General features: G+C 42.9%; 1 protein-coding gene across 2 annotated transcripts in view; it reads left to right on the top strand.

The window, feature by feature from the left end:
- The first annotated feature begins 1,190 nt into the window (after positions 1-1,190).
- LOC121570161 (multidrug resistance-associated protein 1-like) overlaps positions 1,191-20,496 on the top strand; it is a 61,345-nt gene continuing 42,039 nt past the window's right edge. For both annotated transcript variants that reach the window (XM_045213235.1, XM_045213234.1), the window contains exons 1-14: positions 1,191-1,332; positions 4,218-4,394; positions 5,221-5,364; positions 6,083-6,220; positions 6,668-6,793; positions 10,197-10,258; positions 11,005-11,136; positions 11,305-11,532; positions 12,407-12,584; positions 13,213-13,374; positions 13,969-14,061; positions 15,938-16,003; positions 16,356-16,493; positions 16,925-17,071. In XM_045213235.1, the coding sequence (XP_045069170.1) occupies positions 1,285-1,332; positions 4,218-4,394; positions 5,221-5,364; positions 6,083-6,220; positions 6,668-6,793; positions 10,197-10,258; positions 11,005-11,136; positions 11,305-11,532; positions 12,407-12,584; positions 13,213-13,374; positions 13,969-14,061; positions 15,938-16,003; positions 16,356-16,493; positions 16,925-17,071 (1,839 nt within the window). In that variant the 5' untranslated portion in view covers positions 1,191-1,284. The remainder of the gene's footprint in view (positions 1,333-4,217; positions 4,395-5,220; positions 5,365-6,082; positions 6,221-6,667; positions 6,794-10,196; positions 10,259-11,004; positions 11,137-11,304; positions 11,533-12,406; positions 12,585-13,212; positions 13,375-13,968; positions 14,062-15,937; positions 16,004-16,355; positions 16,494-16,924; positions 17,072-20,496) is intronic.

Below are 20,496 nucleotides of genomic sequence, written 5' to 3'. Positions count from 1 at the left end.
ACAGCTAATCATGGCTACCCGGACTATTTGCACTGCCCCCCCCACCCCATCCTTTTACGCTGCTGCTACTCTGTTAAGTATTTATGCATAGTCACTTTAACTCTACCCACATGTACATATTACCTCAACTACCTCAACTAGCCGGTGCCCCCCACATTGACTCTGCAACGGTACCCCCTGTATATATAGCCTCCCTACTGTCACTTTATTTTACTTCTGCTCTTTTTTTCTCAACACTTTTTTTGTTGTTGTTTTATTTTTACTTTTTTTTGTTTAAAATAAATGCACTGTTGGTTAAGGGCTGTAAGTAAGCATTTCACTGTAATGTCTGCACCTGTTGTATTCGGCGCATGTGACCAATAATATTTGATTTGATTTGATTTGATTTGATTTAAAAATGATCTTAAAGAGCCCATACAACTTATTATGTGACTTGTTAAGCACATTTTTACTACTGAACTTATTTAGGCTTGCCATAACAAAAGGGGTTTATACTTATTGACTCAAGACATATCAGCTTTACATTTTTTCTTATTTTGTAAAAATGTCTCCAAATTCCACTTTGACATTATGGGGTATTGCGTGTAGTTCAGTGACACTCAGTCCATTTTGAATTCAGGCTGTAACACAACAAAATGTGGATAAAGTCAAGGGGTGTGAATACTTTCTGAAGGCCGTGTAGTTAGGCTACACTCCTTTCTGAAATTAAAGAAAGACCTTATTTTTACATTTACATTTACATTTTAGTCATTTAGCAGACGCTCTTATCCAGAGCGACTTACAGTTAGTGAGTGCATACATTATAATTTTTTTATATTTTATAATATTTATAATCAAATTTTATCATTTTTTATTATTTTTTTATCAAATTTTTTTTCCTTTTTTTTTTTCATACTGGCCCCCCGTGGGAAACGAACCCACAACCCTGGCGTTGCAAACACCATGCTCTACCAACTGAGCTACATCCCCTTATTCCCTATATAGTGCACTACTTTTGACCAGGGCCCATAGAGAAAAGTGTGCCATTCGCACGTTATTCTAAAGGTTTTAAATAGTCCTGCATGCACACCACCGGTGGCCCCCCCACATAATAAAATAACAAATGACATCCACACACACACACTACAGTGTACAGTGCACTGTCACAGATTGAGTTATAGCGTCCCCTAGCGGTAACCTTCTACCTCGTTTACAGGAGGACCAACAGAAGTGTGCTTATGAAACCAAAGCAAAGCGGTAGCTCCGTTAACCAAAATTATCAGAGGAGAACTTGAACAACCTCGAATGGGTTTGGACAAGTTCTGCAGTGCGGACGGTTCCGACCCGTTTTGGGTAAGTTTCACTGTAGCGACCGAGTAGCCAACTCGCTGTCTTTAGCTGCTTACAATGTTGACGCCGACAGTTGTTTTCCAGCTTGCTATTAGCGGCTTTGCTTGTAATGACGGTGTCTGCCTGAACTAAGCATGGTAATATCACATACTGTACTGTCTTTGGTAACACTAGCGTTAGCTAACAGTAGCTAGCTAGGTTACAAGGCCGTCGTTATGCCGGTTGATAGCAGGTTGGAATGTGTTGACTTTAGCTAACTAGCTAAGCTTAATTTGATTAGTAATGTGTGAAAGAGGTTGAAATAACGTGGTAGTAATATACCTTTTGAAATGTACTATCAATAAAAGCCGACAATCGTTTTATTGTGAAGTTGTGGCTAGCTAGTTTAACAGCTTTCAGTGATAAACACCATTTATTCCTATTATGCTAGCTAACCTGCTAGCTTGCTGGCTCAAACTCACTCTAGTCTAACAGCTTCATTCGAGTCTCACACTACTACCTCTGCTTTGTTGATGATAGAGCAAAGTGTTTCGATTAAATGTAGCTAGGTAACTTTCAAGCCATAACACCCAGGTATGATGGCAAGCCTCTCTTACTAGCAAGGTCCACAACACAAGAACGCTTGTGAAAGCTAGAGCAAGTCTATCAGCTGTTCCAATATTACTTTGTTTGTTTTAACATGTACACACATCCACTGCGAGTAGCAGCAACATAGAGGACATTATTATTACATTAGCTAGCTAGAAACCTACAAAAAAAACTACAAACCTATTGTCAAATCATGTAGTATGTGTAATACAACCAAACAAGTTATGACACTAGACTAGAAGAGTTACATATGTTTAAAGTGACACATAATGTAATGTCATGCAGATAGATTGTATCTATGTGCGGTCATAACATGCTAAATTGCCTAATAAGTAAACTGTCAGCTGGCCTTGCCAGACAGGGCTTTGCTCATCATAGCCCAAGGAATTTAGCTAGAAGTGTTAGAGGTCCATTTGCCCAAATGTTAATAACAGGGTGTATGTCTAATTAGTGTTAGGCCTAGTCTCACTAGGCAGACCGGTTGTCTTGCCTTCCACAATGTAACAATGTTCCAGCAGTTGCCCTGGGTATGGAATTCCCAGAGACTATGTTAGGCCTAATAACATGCATTCTGTCAATAAGGTCTATGGCTTCCTTAGTTATGATAACATGCGATATCATCACCCAGTCCCACAACCCTTTGAAACCTGTTATGACAGACTTGGTAGTGTGATTGTACACTTCTATATTCTACAGGGCTTTGTTGTCTGCTCACTGGCTCAGTTATTGAACCAAACAAATTCCAAAGGGGTAAGAGGGCTTGCCTTGAAGCCAAGGGGTATTGAGACAAGTGCTTTCCAAAATCACTGAACTGGTCATGGAGTTGCTTGTCCTTTATCAACCATGGTCAGACTGATTTAAGCAGTAGAGTTATTGAACACATACACAGTATGACTCAGGATTCAGGTAAAAACAGCTGCCATAACATGTTACGTCAGTGTTGTGTTATGTCAGTGTTGTGTCAGTGTTGTGTCATGTCAGTGTTGTGTCAGTGTCGTGTCAGTGTTGTGTCAGTGTTATGTCAGTGTTGTGTCAGTGTTGTGTCAGTGTTACATCAGTGTTACGTCAGTGTTACGTCAGTGTTATGTCAGTGTTGTGTCAGTGTTACATCAGTGTTATGTCAGTGTTGTGTCAGTGTTGTGTCATGTCAGTGTTACGTCAGTGTTGTGTCAGTGTCATGTCAGTGTTACGTCAGTGTTGTGTTAGTGTTGTGTCATGTCAGTGTTGTGTCAGTGTCGTGTCAGTGTTATGTCAGTGTTGTGTCAGTGTTGTGTCAGTGTTACGTCAGTGTTGTGTCAGTGTCATGTCAGTGTTTTGTCAGTGTTGTGTCAGTGTTACATCAGTGTTACGTCAGTGTTACGTCAGTGTTACGTCAGTGTTATGTCAGTGTTATGTCAGTGTTGTGTCAGTGTTACATCAGTGTTGTGTCAGTGTTACATCAGTGTTACGTCAGTGTTACGTCAGTGTTACGTCAGTGTTATGTCAGTGTTGTGTCAGTGTTACATCAGTGTTATGTCAGTGTTGTGTCAGTGTTACATCAGTGTTACGTCAGTGTTATGTCAGTGTTGTGTCAGTGTTACATCAGTGTTATGTCAGTGTTGTGTCAGTGTTACATCAGTGTTATGTCAGTGTTGTGTCATGTCAGTGTTGTGTTGTGTCATGTCAGTGTTGTGTCAGTGTTACGTCAGTGACAGTGTTGTCGTGTCATTATGTTGTGTCATTTCAGTGTCAGTGTTGTGAACGCCTTATCAACTCAGGATTTGGGTAAAGTGTTATCGAACAATACAGCAGAAAGCGATAACGCTAAGTAGACAGAATGAGGAAAGCTTAGGAAAGGAAGGAGAGAGGAAGGTGTGTGTGTGGCAGACCTGGCACCCTGCCTCCACTTCCTCCTTTCTGCCAAGGCAGGAATGTTTATGTGGGCTTTGTTAGAAACACCTCATTCACACACACACACACACTAGGTGAATAAAAGTGTCTGTTTACACACAAGGTGTAGGCCAGTGATGCACTTCACTCTAGCCTGTTTTATGAATGTATTAGGCTCTATATCCCTAGTAACAACAGGCCTGTCGTAATTCACTGTGTGAACACAGCAGTATGAGGCTGCGTCCCAAATGGCACCCTGTTCCCTGTATAGTCAACTACTTTTGCCCAGGGCCCATAGGGTGTCATTTGTTACCCTGCCCTGTCTGGTTGCCAGTCTCTTTCTGCTTTGGTCACCATGTCCTTATCAACGCTATTTTGAATTAGCTGTAGTGTCTCTCAGTCATCTGTCATTTAACCCCCCCCCCCCCCAGGATTGGAACCGTACGTGGCACGCGGGGAACCCAGACCTGACCCACTGCTTTCAGAACACAGTGCTGGTATGGGTCCCCTGTCTCTACCTCTGGCTCTGTGCCCCAATCTATTTCCTGTACCTCAAAAGCCATGACCGGGGGTACATATGCATGACCCACCTCAACAGAGCCAAAACCGTGAGTCCAGATGGGGGGGGGAGGGGTATGGGGGGGGGGGGGATGGAGGTAGGTGGTTGATATGTGTGTTTATGGGGAGTAGGGGTGGGGTTATGGGGGATTAGGGGTGGGGTTATGGGGATTAGGGGTGGGGTTATGGGGAGTAGGGGTAGGGTTGTGGGCATTAGGGGTGGTGTGTGTGTGTTTACAGGGAGAGACTGGGGGTGGGGTGTGTGTGTTTACAGGGAGAGTCTGGGGGCGTGTGTACGTGTCCATATGCTTATGTATGTGTAAGCGTATGTGTTATCTGTCTCTGCCTGTCTCAGCGGTTCTTACAATGAGATAAGACCAATACGGTTTGTTTTAACCCAAAGAAACATATATAGCAAGCTAACACACACACACACACACACTCTCTCTCGCTTAACAACCAGGGGTTGTCTTTTCAGAACACAGGCTTCTCTGTGTGGGAGAATGTCAGACGTGACAACATCCTCACACAAATGACCTAAAGATCCCAATTCCCCTTCCTCTTTCTTCAGCTGCATCCCAAATGGCACACTATTCCCTATTTCATGCTCCCATAGGGCTCTGGTCAGAAAGGCTCTGGGCAAAAGTAGATGCCTCCTGCCGTTGTGGCACTTCAACTTGACCCCTAAGCTGCTCCAGGGTCACTGACCTGCGGCCGGCCGGTGATGTTTTGTGTGTGTGTGTGTGTGTAGGTGCATGTGTTTCTCCGGGAGTTGGGTTTAAAGCAAAATATGAATTTCCATGATCTGAAAAAAATAAAATGCACAATAAAGTATTCTTCTCCACCTCCCCCACCTCCCCCTCTCCTCTCCTCCAGGCAGTAGGTTTTCTCCTGTGGGTCGTCTGCTGGGCAGATGTGTTCTACTCTTTCTGGGAAAGAAGCCAACATGACAGCAGTGCCTCCTCCTCCACCCAGGCACCTGTTTATCTGGTCAGCCCCACCATGCTCGGCATCACTATGGTAAAAACCAACACTGTGGGCTTTTCTGGATCAAAAGTGCCTTAGCTGGGGGGAGTGGTCGGCCTGTAAGGGTCTTAGCTGGGGGGAGCGGTCGACCTGTAAGGGTCTTAGCTGGGGGGAGCGGTCGACCTGTAAGGGTCTTAGCTGAGGGGAGCGGTCGACCTGTAAGGGTATTAGCTGGGGGGAGCGGTCGACCTGTAAGGGTCTTATCTGGGGGGGAGCTGTTGGCCTGTAAGGGCCTTAGCTGGGGGGAGCAGTCGACCTGTAAGGGTCTTATCTGGGGGGAGCAGTCGACCTGTAAGGGTCTTATCTGGGGGGAGTGGTCGACCTGTAAGGGTCTTATCTGGGGGGAGCGGTCGACCTGTAAGGGTCTTAGCTGGGGGGGATTGGTCGACCTGTAAGGGTGTTATCTGGGGGGAGCGGTCGACCTGTAAGGGTCTTAGCTGGGAGGAGCGGTCGCCTATAATGTAATCAGTAGGATGAGTGGTTTTTATAGTGGGATTTAAACCTGGGCGTGATTAATACGTGTTGGTAAGAGCTGGGCGCTAGCAACGGCAAGGTCGCGGGTTCAATTCCGGCGAGGATGAAATGCGTAATATTAAACGTGTGTGTGCGCTCACAAGTGGTCTCCGATCTAAAGGGGATGTACGTGATCTATGTGTATGTGTCTGTCCTAGTGTGTATGTTGTTCTAATGTGTGTGTGTGTTCTCTCCCCAGCTTTTGGCCACCCTCCTGACCCAGTATGAGAGGTTAAAAGGAGTCCAGTCTTCAGGGGTGATGCTCAACTTCTGGCTGGTGGCCGTCCTCTGTGCTACCATCACATTCAGATCCAAGATCATACAAGCCATCAACGAGGTGAGAGAGAGAGAGAGCGAGAGAGACCCAGAATTACCGACATATGTTGGTTGAAATAGCATTATACTTTTTAAATCGTAGGCTACCATCTGTTGTCTTACTTGGCACTGGAAACAAATGTCTAGAGCCTTGCTGTTGATGTAAAGTAACTGTCCATAAAAAAAAAAGTATTTCTTGTTATTGAGGAAAAATAGTTACATTTTTCGTAATATGACTTTATGTCCACATCGCCCAGCTTTAGCACCTCCCTCAAAAAATTATTTAGTGTAAATGATCACTGATTTATAGTTATTGCAAAAAAAATTGTGAATTTAACGCGATATGGTTTTTGTCCACATCAGTCCAGTCTTTTTTTATTGCCAGAAAAACTGTCTTAGACTTGATGGAACAAAGATATGGAAGAAATAAGGTTTATTTAATGGAGTGTTTTCACGTGTTTCCCCCCAGCCATGGACGGTGTGTGTGTTCAGATACACAACTTTCTACAGCTACTACACTCTACTGCTAATCTCTCTGTTCCTGTCAGCCCTCTCAGACCAGCCTCCTCTCTTCTCAGAGGCGTCCAGAGACACCGTGAGCACACAGTCTGTCTCTCCGGGTGTTTTTGTTATGTCTCTGTGTGTCCACACACTGTGTTTGTGTAAATCACTGCATGCTGTGTGTGTGTTTAGCCGGGTGTGTGTTTAGCTGTGTGTGGGCTTGTGTGAGTACTTGCTGTGTCAAACAGTAAATGTTGTGTGACTGTGAGAAATGTGTGGGTCTTGATGTGTGTGTCAAGTGAATGCCAGCTGTGTGTGTTATTGTGCAAGCCGCAGGTTTTCCAGTTCCCAGGATTGGTTCTCTTGTGTTATTGTTCCACTCCCACAATGGAACTAACAGTCAGACAGTCCAGAGATCAATAACAACATGGATACAGGTTTCCCTGTTAACAGTCCCACAATGGAACTAACAGTCAGACAGTCCAGAGATCAATAACAACATAGATACAGTGTGTGTATAAGACACAGTGTTGGGGGTAACGTCTTTCACTGTTATATTACTTTTATGAGTAATTAAATAATATTACGAGTTACTGTGTTCAAATATTGGAATATTATTCCAGTAACTTTTTCTAGTAACACGCGTGGTATTTCTACGATCCGATCTCAACTTGTTTCCTCAATAATTCTTGAGCGAGTGGAGAAAGGCTGTTTGGAGAAATGTCATGACAGCGGTCCATAAAAATGGATAGAGTGCGCACCTCTGATCTTTGCTATTGATCTCTCCTGTGATAGAACAGCCCATAGAGGGCTTCACCGTCTAGCTGACCGTCTCTATGCTGTGGTCGCACTGGCGGCTGGAGAGAAAGATTTAGAATGAAAATAAATCTGTACAGAAATTTAGTTTATATTAGACTGTGTAACATAACATCCATTTCATAGGATGACACATCAGTATAGGATGACACATCAGTGTAGGATGACACATCAGTATAGGATGACACATCAGTATAGGATGACACATCAGTATAGGATGACACATCTGTATAGGATGACACATCAGTGTAGGATGACACATCAGTGTAGGATGACACATCAGTGTAGGATGACACATCAGTGTAGGATGACACATCAGTGTAGGATGACACATCAGTGTAGGATGACACATCAGTGTAGGCTAAAGGGATTTTTCTATTAGAAAACAATCTATTCCTACCTTTACTTTTCATTAGTGTCACTTTCTCACCTCGAGGGAACTTCTGACAGCAGACCCTCTGAAATGAATTTCCACAAACGATCCATGATCAAGAAACGATTAATCAAATAGCCTTGTCTTCTACTCCTAATGTTGTATGCCTCTTCATTTAGATGATACAGTATCATAAGGCCTCTTCATATAGATGATACAGTATCATAAGGCCTCTTCATATAGATGATACAGTATCATAAGGCCTCTTCATATAGATGATACAGTATCATAAGGCCTCTTCATATAGATGATACAGTATCATAAGGCCTCTTCATATAGATGATACAGTAGCCAGTCTCCAGACCTTAATCCCATAGAAAATCTGTGGAAGGAGCTGAAGGTTCGAGTTGCCAAACGTCAGCCTCGAAACCTTATTGACTTGGAGAAGATCTGCAAAGAGGAGTGGGACAAAATCCCTCCTGAGATGTGTGCAAACCTGGCGGCCAACTACAAGAAACAAGGTTTTTTTGGTGGCAACAAGGGTTTTGCCACCAAGTACTAAGTCATGTTTTGCAGAGGGGTCAAATACTTATTTCCCTCATTAAAATGCAAATCAATTTATAACATTTTTGACATGCGTTTTTCAGGATTTTTTTGTTGTTATTCTGTCTCTCACTGTTCAAATAAACCTACCATTAAAATTATAAACGGATCATTTCTTTGTCAGTGGGCAAACGTACAAAATCAGCAGGGGATCAAATACTTTTTTCCCTCACTGTAGATGATACAGTATCATAAGGCATTATGCCTCTTCATTTATATGATACAGTATCATAAGGCCTCTTCATATAGATGATACAGTTCCTAAGGCCTCTTCATATAGATTACACAGTATCATAAGGCATCTTCATATAGATGATACAGTATCATAAGGCCTCTTCATATAGATGATACAGTATCATGAGGCCTCTTCATTTAGATGATACAGTATCATAAGGCCTCTTCATATAGATGAAACAGTATCATAAGGCCTCTTCATATAGATGATACAGTATCATAAGGCATTATGCCTCTTCATATAGATGATACAGTATCATAAGGCATTGTATAGAGACAGGCTTTCACTTTCATGATCAATGCACTGGCAAATGGCTGCGGTGTTGTTGATGATCAATTGCGACAATTTATGTGCTATCAAGCCAAAGGAGGAGACATGGAATTATTGATTTCGATGGTTGCCGTTAGGCTTGGGAGGGAACTAGATTTTCCTTCACACCGACTTTGTGCCATCCTGGGATATTCGGTAATACCGGCACTGAACACAAGAGGCGCTATTTCCAAACCCCGCTGAGCCTCTGTAATCCGAAGGTTAGCAAGTACATGTAAAATCCCACAGTGAATGCTAGCTAAATGCTATCGAACACATTGCAAAAATTGTATACAGTCTCTGACATAAACTATTTTCAGGACAGACATTCCAGCTCATAAAGTTATACAAGTAACAAAAAAATGCTACCCACAGTTTCCTGCACGCACAAAACAATATGTAATGTATTACTTTACAAGTAACTAATCGAGTCAGACATAGTACAGTACTGATCCAACCACTGGTCAGACATAGTCCACTACTAATCCCACCACTGGTCAGACATAGTCCAGAAATCAATAACAACATATACTGTGTCTGTGTAAACAGTCACCTAACAGATCAATCAAACATCATCTAGTAATCAATATGATGTCAGTATAACTGGTTGGACATGGTTTAGTAATCAATATGACATCAGTATAGCTGGTTGGACATGGTCTAGTAATCAATATGACATCAGTATAACTGGTTGGACATGGTCTAGTAATCAATATGACTTCAGTATCACTGGTTGGACATGGTCTAGTAATCAATATGACTTCAGTATCACTGGTTGGACATGGTTTAGTAATCAATATGACATCAGTATAACTGGTTGGACATGGTCTAGTAATCAATATGACGTCAGTATAACTGGTTGGACATGGTTTAGTAATCAATATGACATCAGTATAACTGGTTGGACATGGTTTAGTAATCAATATGACATCAGTATAACTGGTTGGACATGGTTTAGTAATCAATATGACATCAGTGTAACTGGTTGGGTGAAAACACACAGATGTGGATGTTACATGTTGACTGTTTAGAGAAAGTTAGAAAGGGTGCGCGTGTGTGCCTGTATTTGTTTGTGTGTGTCCGTCCGTCCGTGCATCCGTGTGTGGTGTGGGTGTGTGTGTGTGTGTTTCTAACTGTGTGTTCCATCTCCTGCCGGTGCAGAATCCCTGTCCTGAGATCGGAGCTTCCTTTCTGTCCAGAATCAGCTTCTGGTGGATCACTGGGTGAGCAGGGAACCTGTTAGACACATTTTGGTGTAGAAAATCAAATACATTAAAACTTGCCTAAGTATTTTAAAATAACTTTTGGCATTGTCTAATTGACTCAACAACCAAAAACACATCTAAGTTTAGCTTTCTTAATTAACTAGAAAATCTATAGTTATTTCTGGTTGTTTATCGAAGTTAGCTGGTTAAGTCATTAACTCTGTGTTGTAGTATCCCCCTCTGGAAACAGCGGGCATGTGTTTCTGTTTCAACAGGAACTGTTAGTGCTGACAGTTTCCTTCCGTCATCTCTCTTGCTCCCCTCTCTCTCTCTCTTTCTATCTTCCTCTCCCTCTCCTCTCCCCCCTATCCTCTCCCTCCTCTTCTCCCCCCTCTCCTCCCCCTCTCCTCTCCCCTCTCCTCTCCCCTCTCCTCCCCCCTCTCCTCTCCTCCCCCTCTCCTCTCCCCCCCTCTCCTCTCCCCCTCTCCTCCCCCTCTCCTCTCCCCACCTCTCCCCTCTCCTCCCCTCTCCTCTCCCCCCTCTCCTCTCCTCCCCTCTCCTCCCCCCTCTCCTCTCCCCCTCTCCTCCCCCTCTCCCTCTCCCCCTCTCCTCCCCCTCTCCTCTCCCCCCTCTCCTCTCCTCTCCCCCCTCTCCTCCCCCTCTCCCCCCTCTCCTCCCCCTCTCCTCTCTCCCCTCTCCCTCTCCCTCCTCTCCTCCCCCTCTCCTCCTCCTCTCCTCCGCCCCCTCCTCCCCCTCTCCTCCAGTATGATAGTAACAGGTTATAAGCGTCCGTTAGAACAGAAGGATCTGTGGTGTCTGAACTCAGAGGACCGCTCCCAGAGGGTCGTCCCTCAGCTCGTACGACGCTGGAACAACGAGTGCCTAAAGGTCAAAAGGTCAGGAGAACCCACCAGGCACATGAGTACTTGTACATCCTGGCACGTTTGCACTCAGCCAAGGTCAAAAGGTCATGTTCATTAGGCCACACCGTAGCAAAACGTTGTTCAAAGAACGAAAACGAGCTAAATAACACCTTCTCTTCCCCCTCCCTTCCTTTCTCCCAGACCGGAGGAGAAGACTCTGTACTCCCCTAAGAAGGCTCCTCGGGGAGAGAGGAAGGAGGGTGTCCCCATAGAGGAGTCAGAGATCCTGATTATCAAGACCCACCAGAAGACTAGAGAACCCTCTCTGTTCTGGGCCCTCTGTCTCACCTTCGGACCCTACTTCCTCATCTCTTCACTCTACAAGATCATCCAGGACATTCTCATGTTTGTGGGGCCTGAGATACTCAGGTAGGTGAGATGCTCTTGTCTGGTCCTCTCCTCTCCTCTCCTCTCCTCTCCTCTCCTCTCCTCTCCTCTCCTCTCCTCTCCTCTCTTCTAGTGGGGGGTAGTTGTGGGTGTTTCTCTTCTCTTCTAGTGGTTTCCCTCTCCCGCCTTGATTAAAACCACATCCTTTTCAAGTTCCACAGTGTTACCAGGCTCTATGCGCCAGCAATCCGAGCCTGGGGACGAGGTTAAGTGCGCAGGCACCTAGTGTAGTTAGGTTAGCAGTGTTTCTGTAGCACACGTGATGGAGTTTGCAAAACAAATGCCCACTGGGTTGTTGGAAATAATCATGATTCTGCCAGGCTACACAAAGTGGTAGACAATACGCGGACCACACACTCAGACGGACATTCCTGTGCCGTTGCCTCTTCAGAAAGTTGCAGGGAATACGAACCACTGATACATTCTGTTCATGTCTTACAAGAAACTATATTTTTCTCTAATAAGTTCAAAACATTTAGTTGATTTCCAAATGTGCAACATATTTGATAGAAGAACCGAAAGTAAGTAATTCTAATACCGGACTGTTTTTCAAGATATAATATCAAAAAAGTACTGTAGTTTCGGTACAACGTGCAACACTAGTCCTCTTTTTCTCTCTTGTCATTTCAGGCTGTAGAGATTTCTGACCTGTTTTCATGTGCTCTTAAAATGATTAGAAATGTGAGTTTTCTGATGTCCCCAAACTGTCCTATTGTTTCAGACTACTTCAGAAGAACCCTTGAATGGAGCCTTTTTGTGTCTCTCTCTTGCCGTCCCTACTTACTGACATTTGACCTCTAGCATCGTCTCTCTGGCTGTATCGTTGACTTTTGACCCCTGACCTCTCTCCCCTCAGGTTGCTGATCCGGTTTGTGAACGACTCTAGCGCCCCCTCTTGGCAGGGCTACTTCTACACCGCGCTGTTGTTCGTCTGTACCTGCTTCCAGACCCTCATCCTGCAGAAGTACTTCCATGTCTGCTTCGTCACGGGAATGAGGCTACGCACTGCTATAGTAGGAGCTGTCTACAGGAAGGTAATCAATATTCTGCTGATTGATTGATTGATTTGATCAGTGATTGACATATTTGATCAGTGATTGACAGATTTGATCAGTGATTGATTGATTTGATCAGTGATTGACATATTTTATCAGTGATTGACATATTTTATCAGTGATTGATTGATTTGATCAGTGATTGATTGATTTGATCAGTGATTGACAGATGTGATCAGTGATTGATTGATTTAATCAGTGATTTACATATTGTATCAGTGATTTACATATTTGATCAGTGATTGATTGATTTGATCAATGATTTATTGATTTGATCAGTGATTGAAAGATGTGATCAGTGATTGATTGATTTGATCAGTGATTGACATATTTGATCAGTGATTGACATATTTGATCAGTGATTGACAGATTTGATCAGTGATTGACAGATTTGATCAGTGATTGATTGATTTGATCAGTGATTGATTGAGAGTTAATTTGGCATGAGGCTCCGCACCGCTATAGTAGGGGCTGTCTACTGATGGTAGGTGTACTAATCAATCAATCAATATTCTGCCGATGATCGATTGAGCTGACTTTTGTAGACCCTTCATTGACACTTAACCCCTGTCTGACCTTTTATCCTCTAAACCCTGCTCTCTCCCAGGCTCTGGTGATCAGTAACGCAGCGCGGCGTACGTCTACAGTGGGAGAGATCGTCAACCTGATGTCGGTCGACGCCCAGCGCTTCATGGACCTCATCACCTACATCAACATGATCTGGTCTGCTCCTCTACAGGTCATACTGGCCCTGTACTTCCTGTGGCAGGTACACACCAAAGATATATAATAAACCAAGAGGTAAACTGGCACTGTACTTCCTGTGGCAGGTACGCACCAACAATCTTTAATAAACCAAGAGGTTATACTGGCCCTGTACTTCCTGTGGCAGGTACGCACCAAAGATCTTTAATAAACCAAGAGGTTATACTGGCCCTGTACTTCCTGTGGCAGGTATGCACCGAAGATCTTTAATAAACCAAGAGGTTATACTGGCCCTGTACTTCCTGTGGCAGGTACGCACCAAAGATCTTTAATAAACCATGAGGTCATACTGGCACTGAACTTCCTGTGGCAGTTACGCACCAAAGATCTTTAAATAAACCAAGAGGTCATACTGGCACTGAACTTCCTGTGGCAGTTACGCACCAAAGATCTTTAAATAAACCAAGAGGTCATACTGGCTCTGTACATCCTGTACTTGTTACTGACAGGGAGTGATCTGGATAGCAGTTTGATGGCGCTAGTAGACACATTTCAAGCTAAGGAGTGAGGTTCTGAATCCAACTCTGTTACATACGAACCAGAGACTGTTGTTATCTTAACAAGTTCTCAATGGTTTGTGATGTCATGTCCTGTGTAGAACCTGGGTCCGTCGGTGCTGGCTGGCGTGGCTGTAATGGTTCTGATGGTGCCAATCAACGGTGTGATCGCCATGAAGACCAAAACATACCAGGTATCACTATGACCCCTTATTCATAATATACCAGGTGTCATTCTGACCCCTTATTCATAATATAGCAGGAATCACTCTGACCCCTTATTCATAACATACCAGGTATCACTCTGACCCCTTATTCATAATATACCAGGTATCACTCTGACCCCTTATTCATAATATACCAGGTATCACTCTGACCCCTTATTCATAATATACCAGGTATCACTCTGACCCCTTATTCATAACATACCAGGTATCACTCTGACCCCTTATTCATAATATACCAGGTATCACTCTGACCCCTTATTCATAATATACCAGGTATCACTCTGACCCCTTATTCATAATATACCAGGTATCACTCTGACCCCTTATTCATAATATACCAGCTATCACTCTGACCCCTTATTCATAACATACCAGGTATCACTCTGACCCCTTATTCATAATATACCAGGTATCATTCTGACCCTTTATTCATAATATACCAGGTATCATTCTGACCCCTTATTCACAACATACCAGGTATCACTCTGACCCCTTATTCATAATATACCAGGTATCACTCTGACCCCTTATTCATAATATACCAGGTATCACCATGACCCCTTATTCATAATATACCAGGTATCACTCTGACCCCTTATTCATAATATACCAGGTATCACTCTAACCCCTTATTCATAATATATGTGGTCCTCTGTAGCTCAATTGGTAGAGCATGGCGCTTGTAACGCCAGGGTAGTGGGTTCGATCTTCGGGACCACCCATACGTAAAAATGTATGCACACATGACTGTAAGTCGCTTTGGATAAAAGCGTCTGCTAAATGGCATATTATTATTATTATTATTATTCATAATATACCATGTATCACTCTGACCCCTTATTAATAATATACCAGGTATCACTCTGACCCCTTATTCATAATATACCAGGTATCACTCTGACCCTTTATTCATAATATAACAGGTATCATTCTGACCCCTTATTCACAACATACCAGGTATCACTCTGACCCCTTATTCATAATATACCAGGTATCACTCTGACCCCTTATTCATAATATACCAGGTATCACTCTGACCCCTTATTCATAATATACCAGGTATCACTCTGACCCCTTATTCACAACATACCAGGTATCACTCTGACCCCTTATTCATAATATACCAGTTATCACTCTGAGCCTTATTCATAACATACCAGGTATCACTCTGACCCCTTATTCATAACATACCAGGTATCACTCTAACCCCTTATTCATAACATACCAGGTATCACTCTGACCCCTTATTCATAATACACCAGGTATCACTCTGACCCCTTATTCACAACATACCAGGTATCACTCTGACCCTTTATTCACAACATACCAGGTATCACTCTGACCCCTTATTCACAACATACCAGGTATCACTCTGACCCCTTATTCACAACATACCAGGTATCACTCTGACCCCTTATTCACAACATACCAGGTATCACTCTGACCCCTTATTCACAACATACCAGGTATCACTCTGACCCCTTATTCACAACATACCAGGTATCACTCTGACCCCTTATTCACAACATACCAGGTATCACTCTGACCCCTTATTCACAACATACCAGGTATCACTCTGACCCCTTATTCTACATTACATTTTATACTCCTCTTCCCTTTCTTACACACACACACACACACACTTTCCCTCTGGCTGCCCCTGGTTTAACCGAGTGGTCCCCAAACTTCTGCTGTGGTCTTAGTGCCATATTTTATTTTGTATTTTTATATGTAAAATAAGTGTGATAGACGTGTAGTAGACATGTAATAGAGGTGTAATAGAGGTGTAATAGAGGTGTAATAGAGGTGTAATAGAGGTGTAATAGAGATTTGTGATCACCAGGTAGCTCAGATGAAGAGTAAAGACAACCGCATCAAGCTGATGAATGAGGTTCTCAACGGCATCAAGGTATCTTATCACATCACATATCTTTTGACCTAAGGTTTATATACTGTTTGAATTTGTATCACATTTTATGTATGTTTCTGCATGTCAGGGTTGGGGTCAAATACTTCAGATTCCAATTCTTTGAGCATTTCCTCTAGCCTGCCTGGAGTGCCAGATTGGCAGGGTTTGCAGTTTGGGGTTTATTAAGCCAGATAAGCTCAGACAGACACAATCACTTTTCAAGTATTTGAAACCCAGGTCTTGATTCTATGCCATCACATTTTATCAATGTTTCTGAATATGTACCGAGGTGTTTTTAATAAACCTGAACTTGAACCTAAACCTGAACTTAAACCTGAACCTGAACCTAAAGGTGTTGAAGCTGTATGCGTGGGAGCTGGCCTTCAAAGACAAGGTGTCAGCCATCAGAGAGAGCGAGCTACGTGTCCTCAAGAAGGCTGCTTACCTGGGGGCAATATCCACCTTTACCTGGGTCTGTGCTCCCTTTCTGGTGAGTTAGAGAGACCTGTAGACACACACACGCACACTCACGCACACTCACTCTTACACGGGCACTTGGTCCACCTGTGTCCCATCTTACTGACATAAATATATTTAACATTGTCTTTGGTAGCCCTCCTGTAGCTCAGTTGGTAGAGCATGGCGCTTGCAACGCCAGGGTTGTGGGTTCGATTCCCATGGGGGGCCAGTATGAAAAATGTATGCACTCACTAACTGTAAGTCGCTCTGGATAAGAGCGTCTGAAAAAAATAAAATAAAAATAATTGTCTCTACCCTCCCCTCAGTGAATGTGATGATGATATATAACATGTCTTTCCCCTCCCATCCCCCAGGTGGCGCAGTCTACGTTCAGTGTATGTGATGATATTATATATAGTTATATTATGATATATAACATGTATTTCCCCTCCCATCCCCCAGGTGGCACTGTCTACATTCACAGTGTATGTGATGATAGATGAGAGGAACGTGCTGGATGCTCAGAAGGCGTTTGTGTCTCTGGCTCTGTTCAACATCCTGCGTTTCCCCCTCAACATGCTGCCTATGGTCATCAGCAGCATGGTCCAGGTAGGTGTGCTGATCAGGTCTGGACAGCAAATCAATCAATCAATCAATAAAATAATCATTCTACAAATCAATCAATATGCAATTTAATCAAATCAGTCACTGTATTAATCTATAAATCAATCAATCTACCAGTCGCTCAATCAATCAATCAATCAATCATACAATGTATTAATTAAGTAAACAGTTAGTCGACTAACCAATTAACCAATTAACACCAACCAATCAGATTCCGTGTAGTTGATTAATTAATGAACATGTAGCAGAAGGAGAGGTGACAATGGCTAGTTGCTGTGTATTATCACGGTCTGCATGATGGGCCCCGTGTAGCTCAGTTGGTAGAGCATGGCACTTGCAACGCCAGGGTTGTGGGTTAGATTCCCACGGGGGGCCAGTATGAAAAAAATGTATGCACTCACTAACTGTAAGTCGCTCTGGATAAGAGTGTCTACTAAATGACAAAAATGTAAATGTAATATGGTCATCAGCAGTTTGGACCAGGTACTCTACATGGGGCTGTACTGCAGATCACTCTATGGCTGCGTTTACACACGCAGACCAATTCTGATTTTTTTTTTAGCTAATTCGTCTTTTGACCAATCAGATCAGCTCTTGCCAATAATTGGGCAGAATATCAGAATTGGCCAGCCTATGACACACACACACACACACACAGAGATTCATATGCTCTACAGACCATAGCACACAGAGCTGTACCATGCTGCTGGTGACCTGGGGCAACATATTGATCAATCATTCATTCAGCCTCGTGGTGCAGGTCAGTATGGTATATCAATCAATACATCAATTAGTCAATCTGTCATTCAATTGGCCAATTAATTAATCTGTCAATCAATCAGTTGGTCAATAATGAATGAATCCATCAACCGAAGTTGATCATTGTCATCATAGGATCATTACAAACCATGTCCAATATAGTATTGATAGTAATGGAATGATATATATAGTCATCATGTCCAATATAGTATTAATAGTAATGGAATGATATGTAGTCATCATGTCCAATATAGTATTGATAGTAATGGAATGATATACAGTGGGGGGAAAAAGTATTTAGTCAGCCACCAATTGTGCAAGTTCTCCCACTTAAAAAGATGAGAGAGGCCTGTAATTTTCATCATAGGTACACGTCAACTATGACAGAAATATTGAGAATTTTTTTCCAGAAAATCACATTGTAGGATTTTTAATGAATTTATTTGCAAATTATGGTGGAAAATAAGTATTTGGTCACCTACAAACATGCAAGATTTCTGGCTCTCACAGACCTGTAACTTCTTCTTTAAGAGGCTCCTCTGTCCTCCACTCGTTACCTGTATTAATGGCACCTGTTTGAACTTGTTATCAGTATAAAAGACACCTGTCCACAACCTCAAACAGTCACACTCCAATAGGTAAGCAGCTTGGTTTGAAGAAATCAACTGTGGGAGCAATTATTAGGAAATGGAAGACATACAAGACCACTGATAATCTCCCTCGATCTGGGGCTCCACGCAAGATCTCACACCGTGGGGTCAAAATTATCACAAGAACGGTGAGCAAAAATCCCAGAACCACACGGGGGGACCTAGTGAATGACCTGCAGAGAGCTGGGACCAAAGTAACAAAGCCTACCATCAGTAACACACTACGCCGCCAGGGACTCAAATCCTGCAGTGCCAGATGTGTCCCCCTGCTTAAGCCAGTACATGTCCAGGCCCGTCTGAAGTTTGCTAGAGTGCATTTGGATGATCCAGAAGAGAATTGGGAGAATGTCATATGGTCAGATGAAACCAAAATAGAACTTTTTGGTAAAAACTCAACTTGTCGTGTTTAGAGGACAAAGAATGCTGAGTTGCATCCAAAGAACACCATACCTACTGTGAAGCATGGGGGTGGAAACATCATGCTTTGGGGCTGTTTTTCTGCAAAGGGACCAGGACGACTGATCTGTGTAAAGGAAAGAATGAATGGGGCCATGTATCTTAAGATTTTGAGTCGTCCTGGTCCCTTTGCAGAAAAACAGCCCCAAAGCATGATGTTTCCAAATAAGTATTTGACCCCTCTGCAAAACATGACTTAGTACTTGGTGGCAAAACCCTTGTTGGCAATCACAGAGGTCAGACGTTCCTTGTAGTTGGCCACCAGGTTTGCACACATCTCAGGAAAGATTTTGTCCCACTCCTCTTTGCAGATCTTCTCCAAGTCATTCAGGTTTCGAGGCTGCAACTCCACAAGGTGAGATCTTGCATGGAGCCCCAGGCAGAGGGAGATTGACAGTTATTTTGTGTTTCTTCCATTTGCGAATAATCGCACCAACTGTTGTCACCTTCTCACCAAGCTGCTTGGCGATGGTCTTGTAGCCCATTCCAGCCTTGTGTAGGTCTACAATCTTGTCCCTGACATCCTTGGAGAGCTCTTTGGTCTTGGCCATGGTGGAGAGTTTGGAATCTGATTGATTGATTGCTTCTGTGGACAGGTGTCTTTTATACAGGTAACAAGCTGAGATTAGGAGCACTCCCTTTAAGAGTGTGCTCCTAATCTCAGCTCGTTACCTGTATAAAAGACACCTGGGAGTCAGAAATCTTTCTGATTGAGAGGGGGTCAAATACTTATTCCCCTCATTAAAATGCGAATCAATTTATAACATTTTTGTCATGCGTTTTTCTGGATTTTTTTGTTGTTATTCTGTCTCTCACTGTTCAAATAAACCTACCATTAAAATTATAGACTGATCATTTCTTTGTCAGTGGGCAAATGTACAAAATCAGCAGGGGATCAAATACCTTTTTCCCTCACTGTATAGTCATCATGTCCAATATAGTATTGATAGTAATGGAATGATATATAGTCATCATGTCCAATATAGTATTGATAGCAGTTGATGTTATTCTTCAATAACACAGACCCCAAAGCAAATCAGGGGGAGAAAAATATATGTATTCAAAGATAACAAATCACAGTTGTTATGCTGGAAAGTAGATGGTAGATGTTCATTCTTTCCTGTCCTCAATGGTTCCCAACATAGCTGGCACTGATATCATCCTCTTTTAACCCTTCACCAAATCTTTCCCAAACATGACTTTTCTGGTCCTCCCTTCTCTTTTTTCTTCAACTCTCCTTTCACAGTTTTTCTCTTATTGAATTAAACATCGACATTGTCCTTTTTGCCTCCGTGGATTGACATGAACTTTTTACTGGATTGACGTTAACTTTTTCTGCCCGTTCCCAAAAGCATTATTTGGTGATTGGCTGTGTAGGCTATTTGGCGCGTTTCTAGTTAAGTCCCAAAGTTTAGGCTTATGTAGTAATACCAGATAGCCTCAAATAATGAGAGAAAAACCTCCATACAGTCTATAGATAGAAATTGCACAAACATATTTTAAGGGATTGTTTCTATTTATTCAACCCACCCACCCGCCCGCCCT

This window comes from Coregonus clupeaformis, unplaced genomic scaffold (genome assembly GCF_020615455.1).
Source record: "Coregonus clupeaformis isolate EN_2021a unplaced genomic scaffold, ASM2061545v1 scaf0093, whole genome shotgun sequence".
Taxonomy (NCBI): domain Eukaryota; kingdom Metazoa; phylum Chordata; class Actinopteri; order Salmoniformes; family Salmonidae; genus Coregonus; species Coregonus clupeaformis.
The sequence above is the reverse complement of the archived record's forward strand: the minus strand, read 5'-3'. Positions and strand labels throughout refer to the sequence as shown.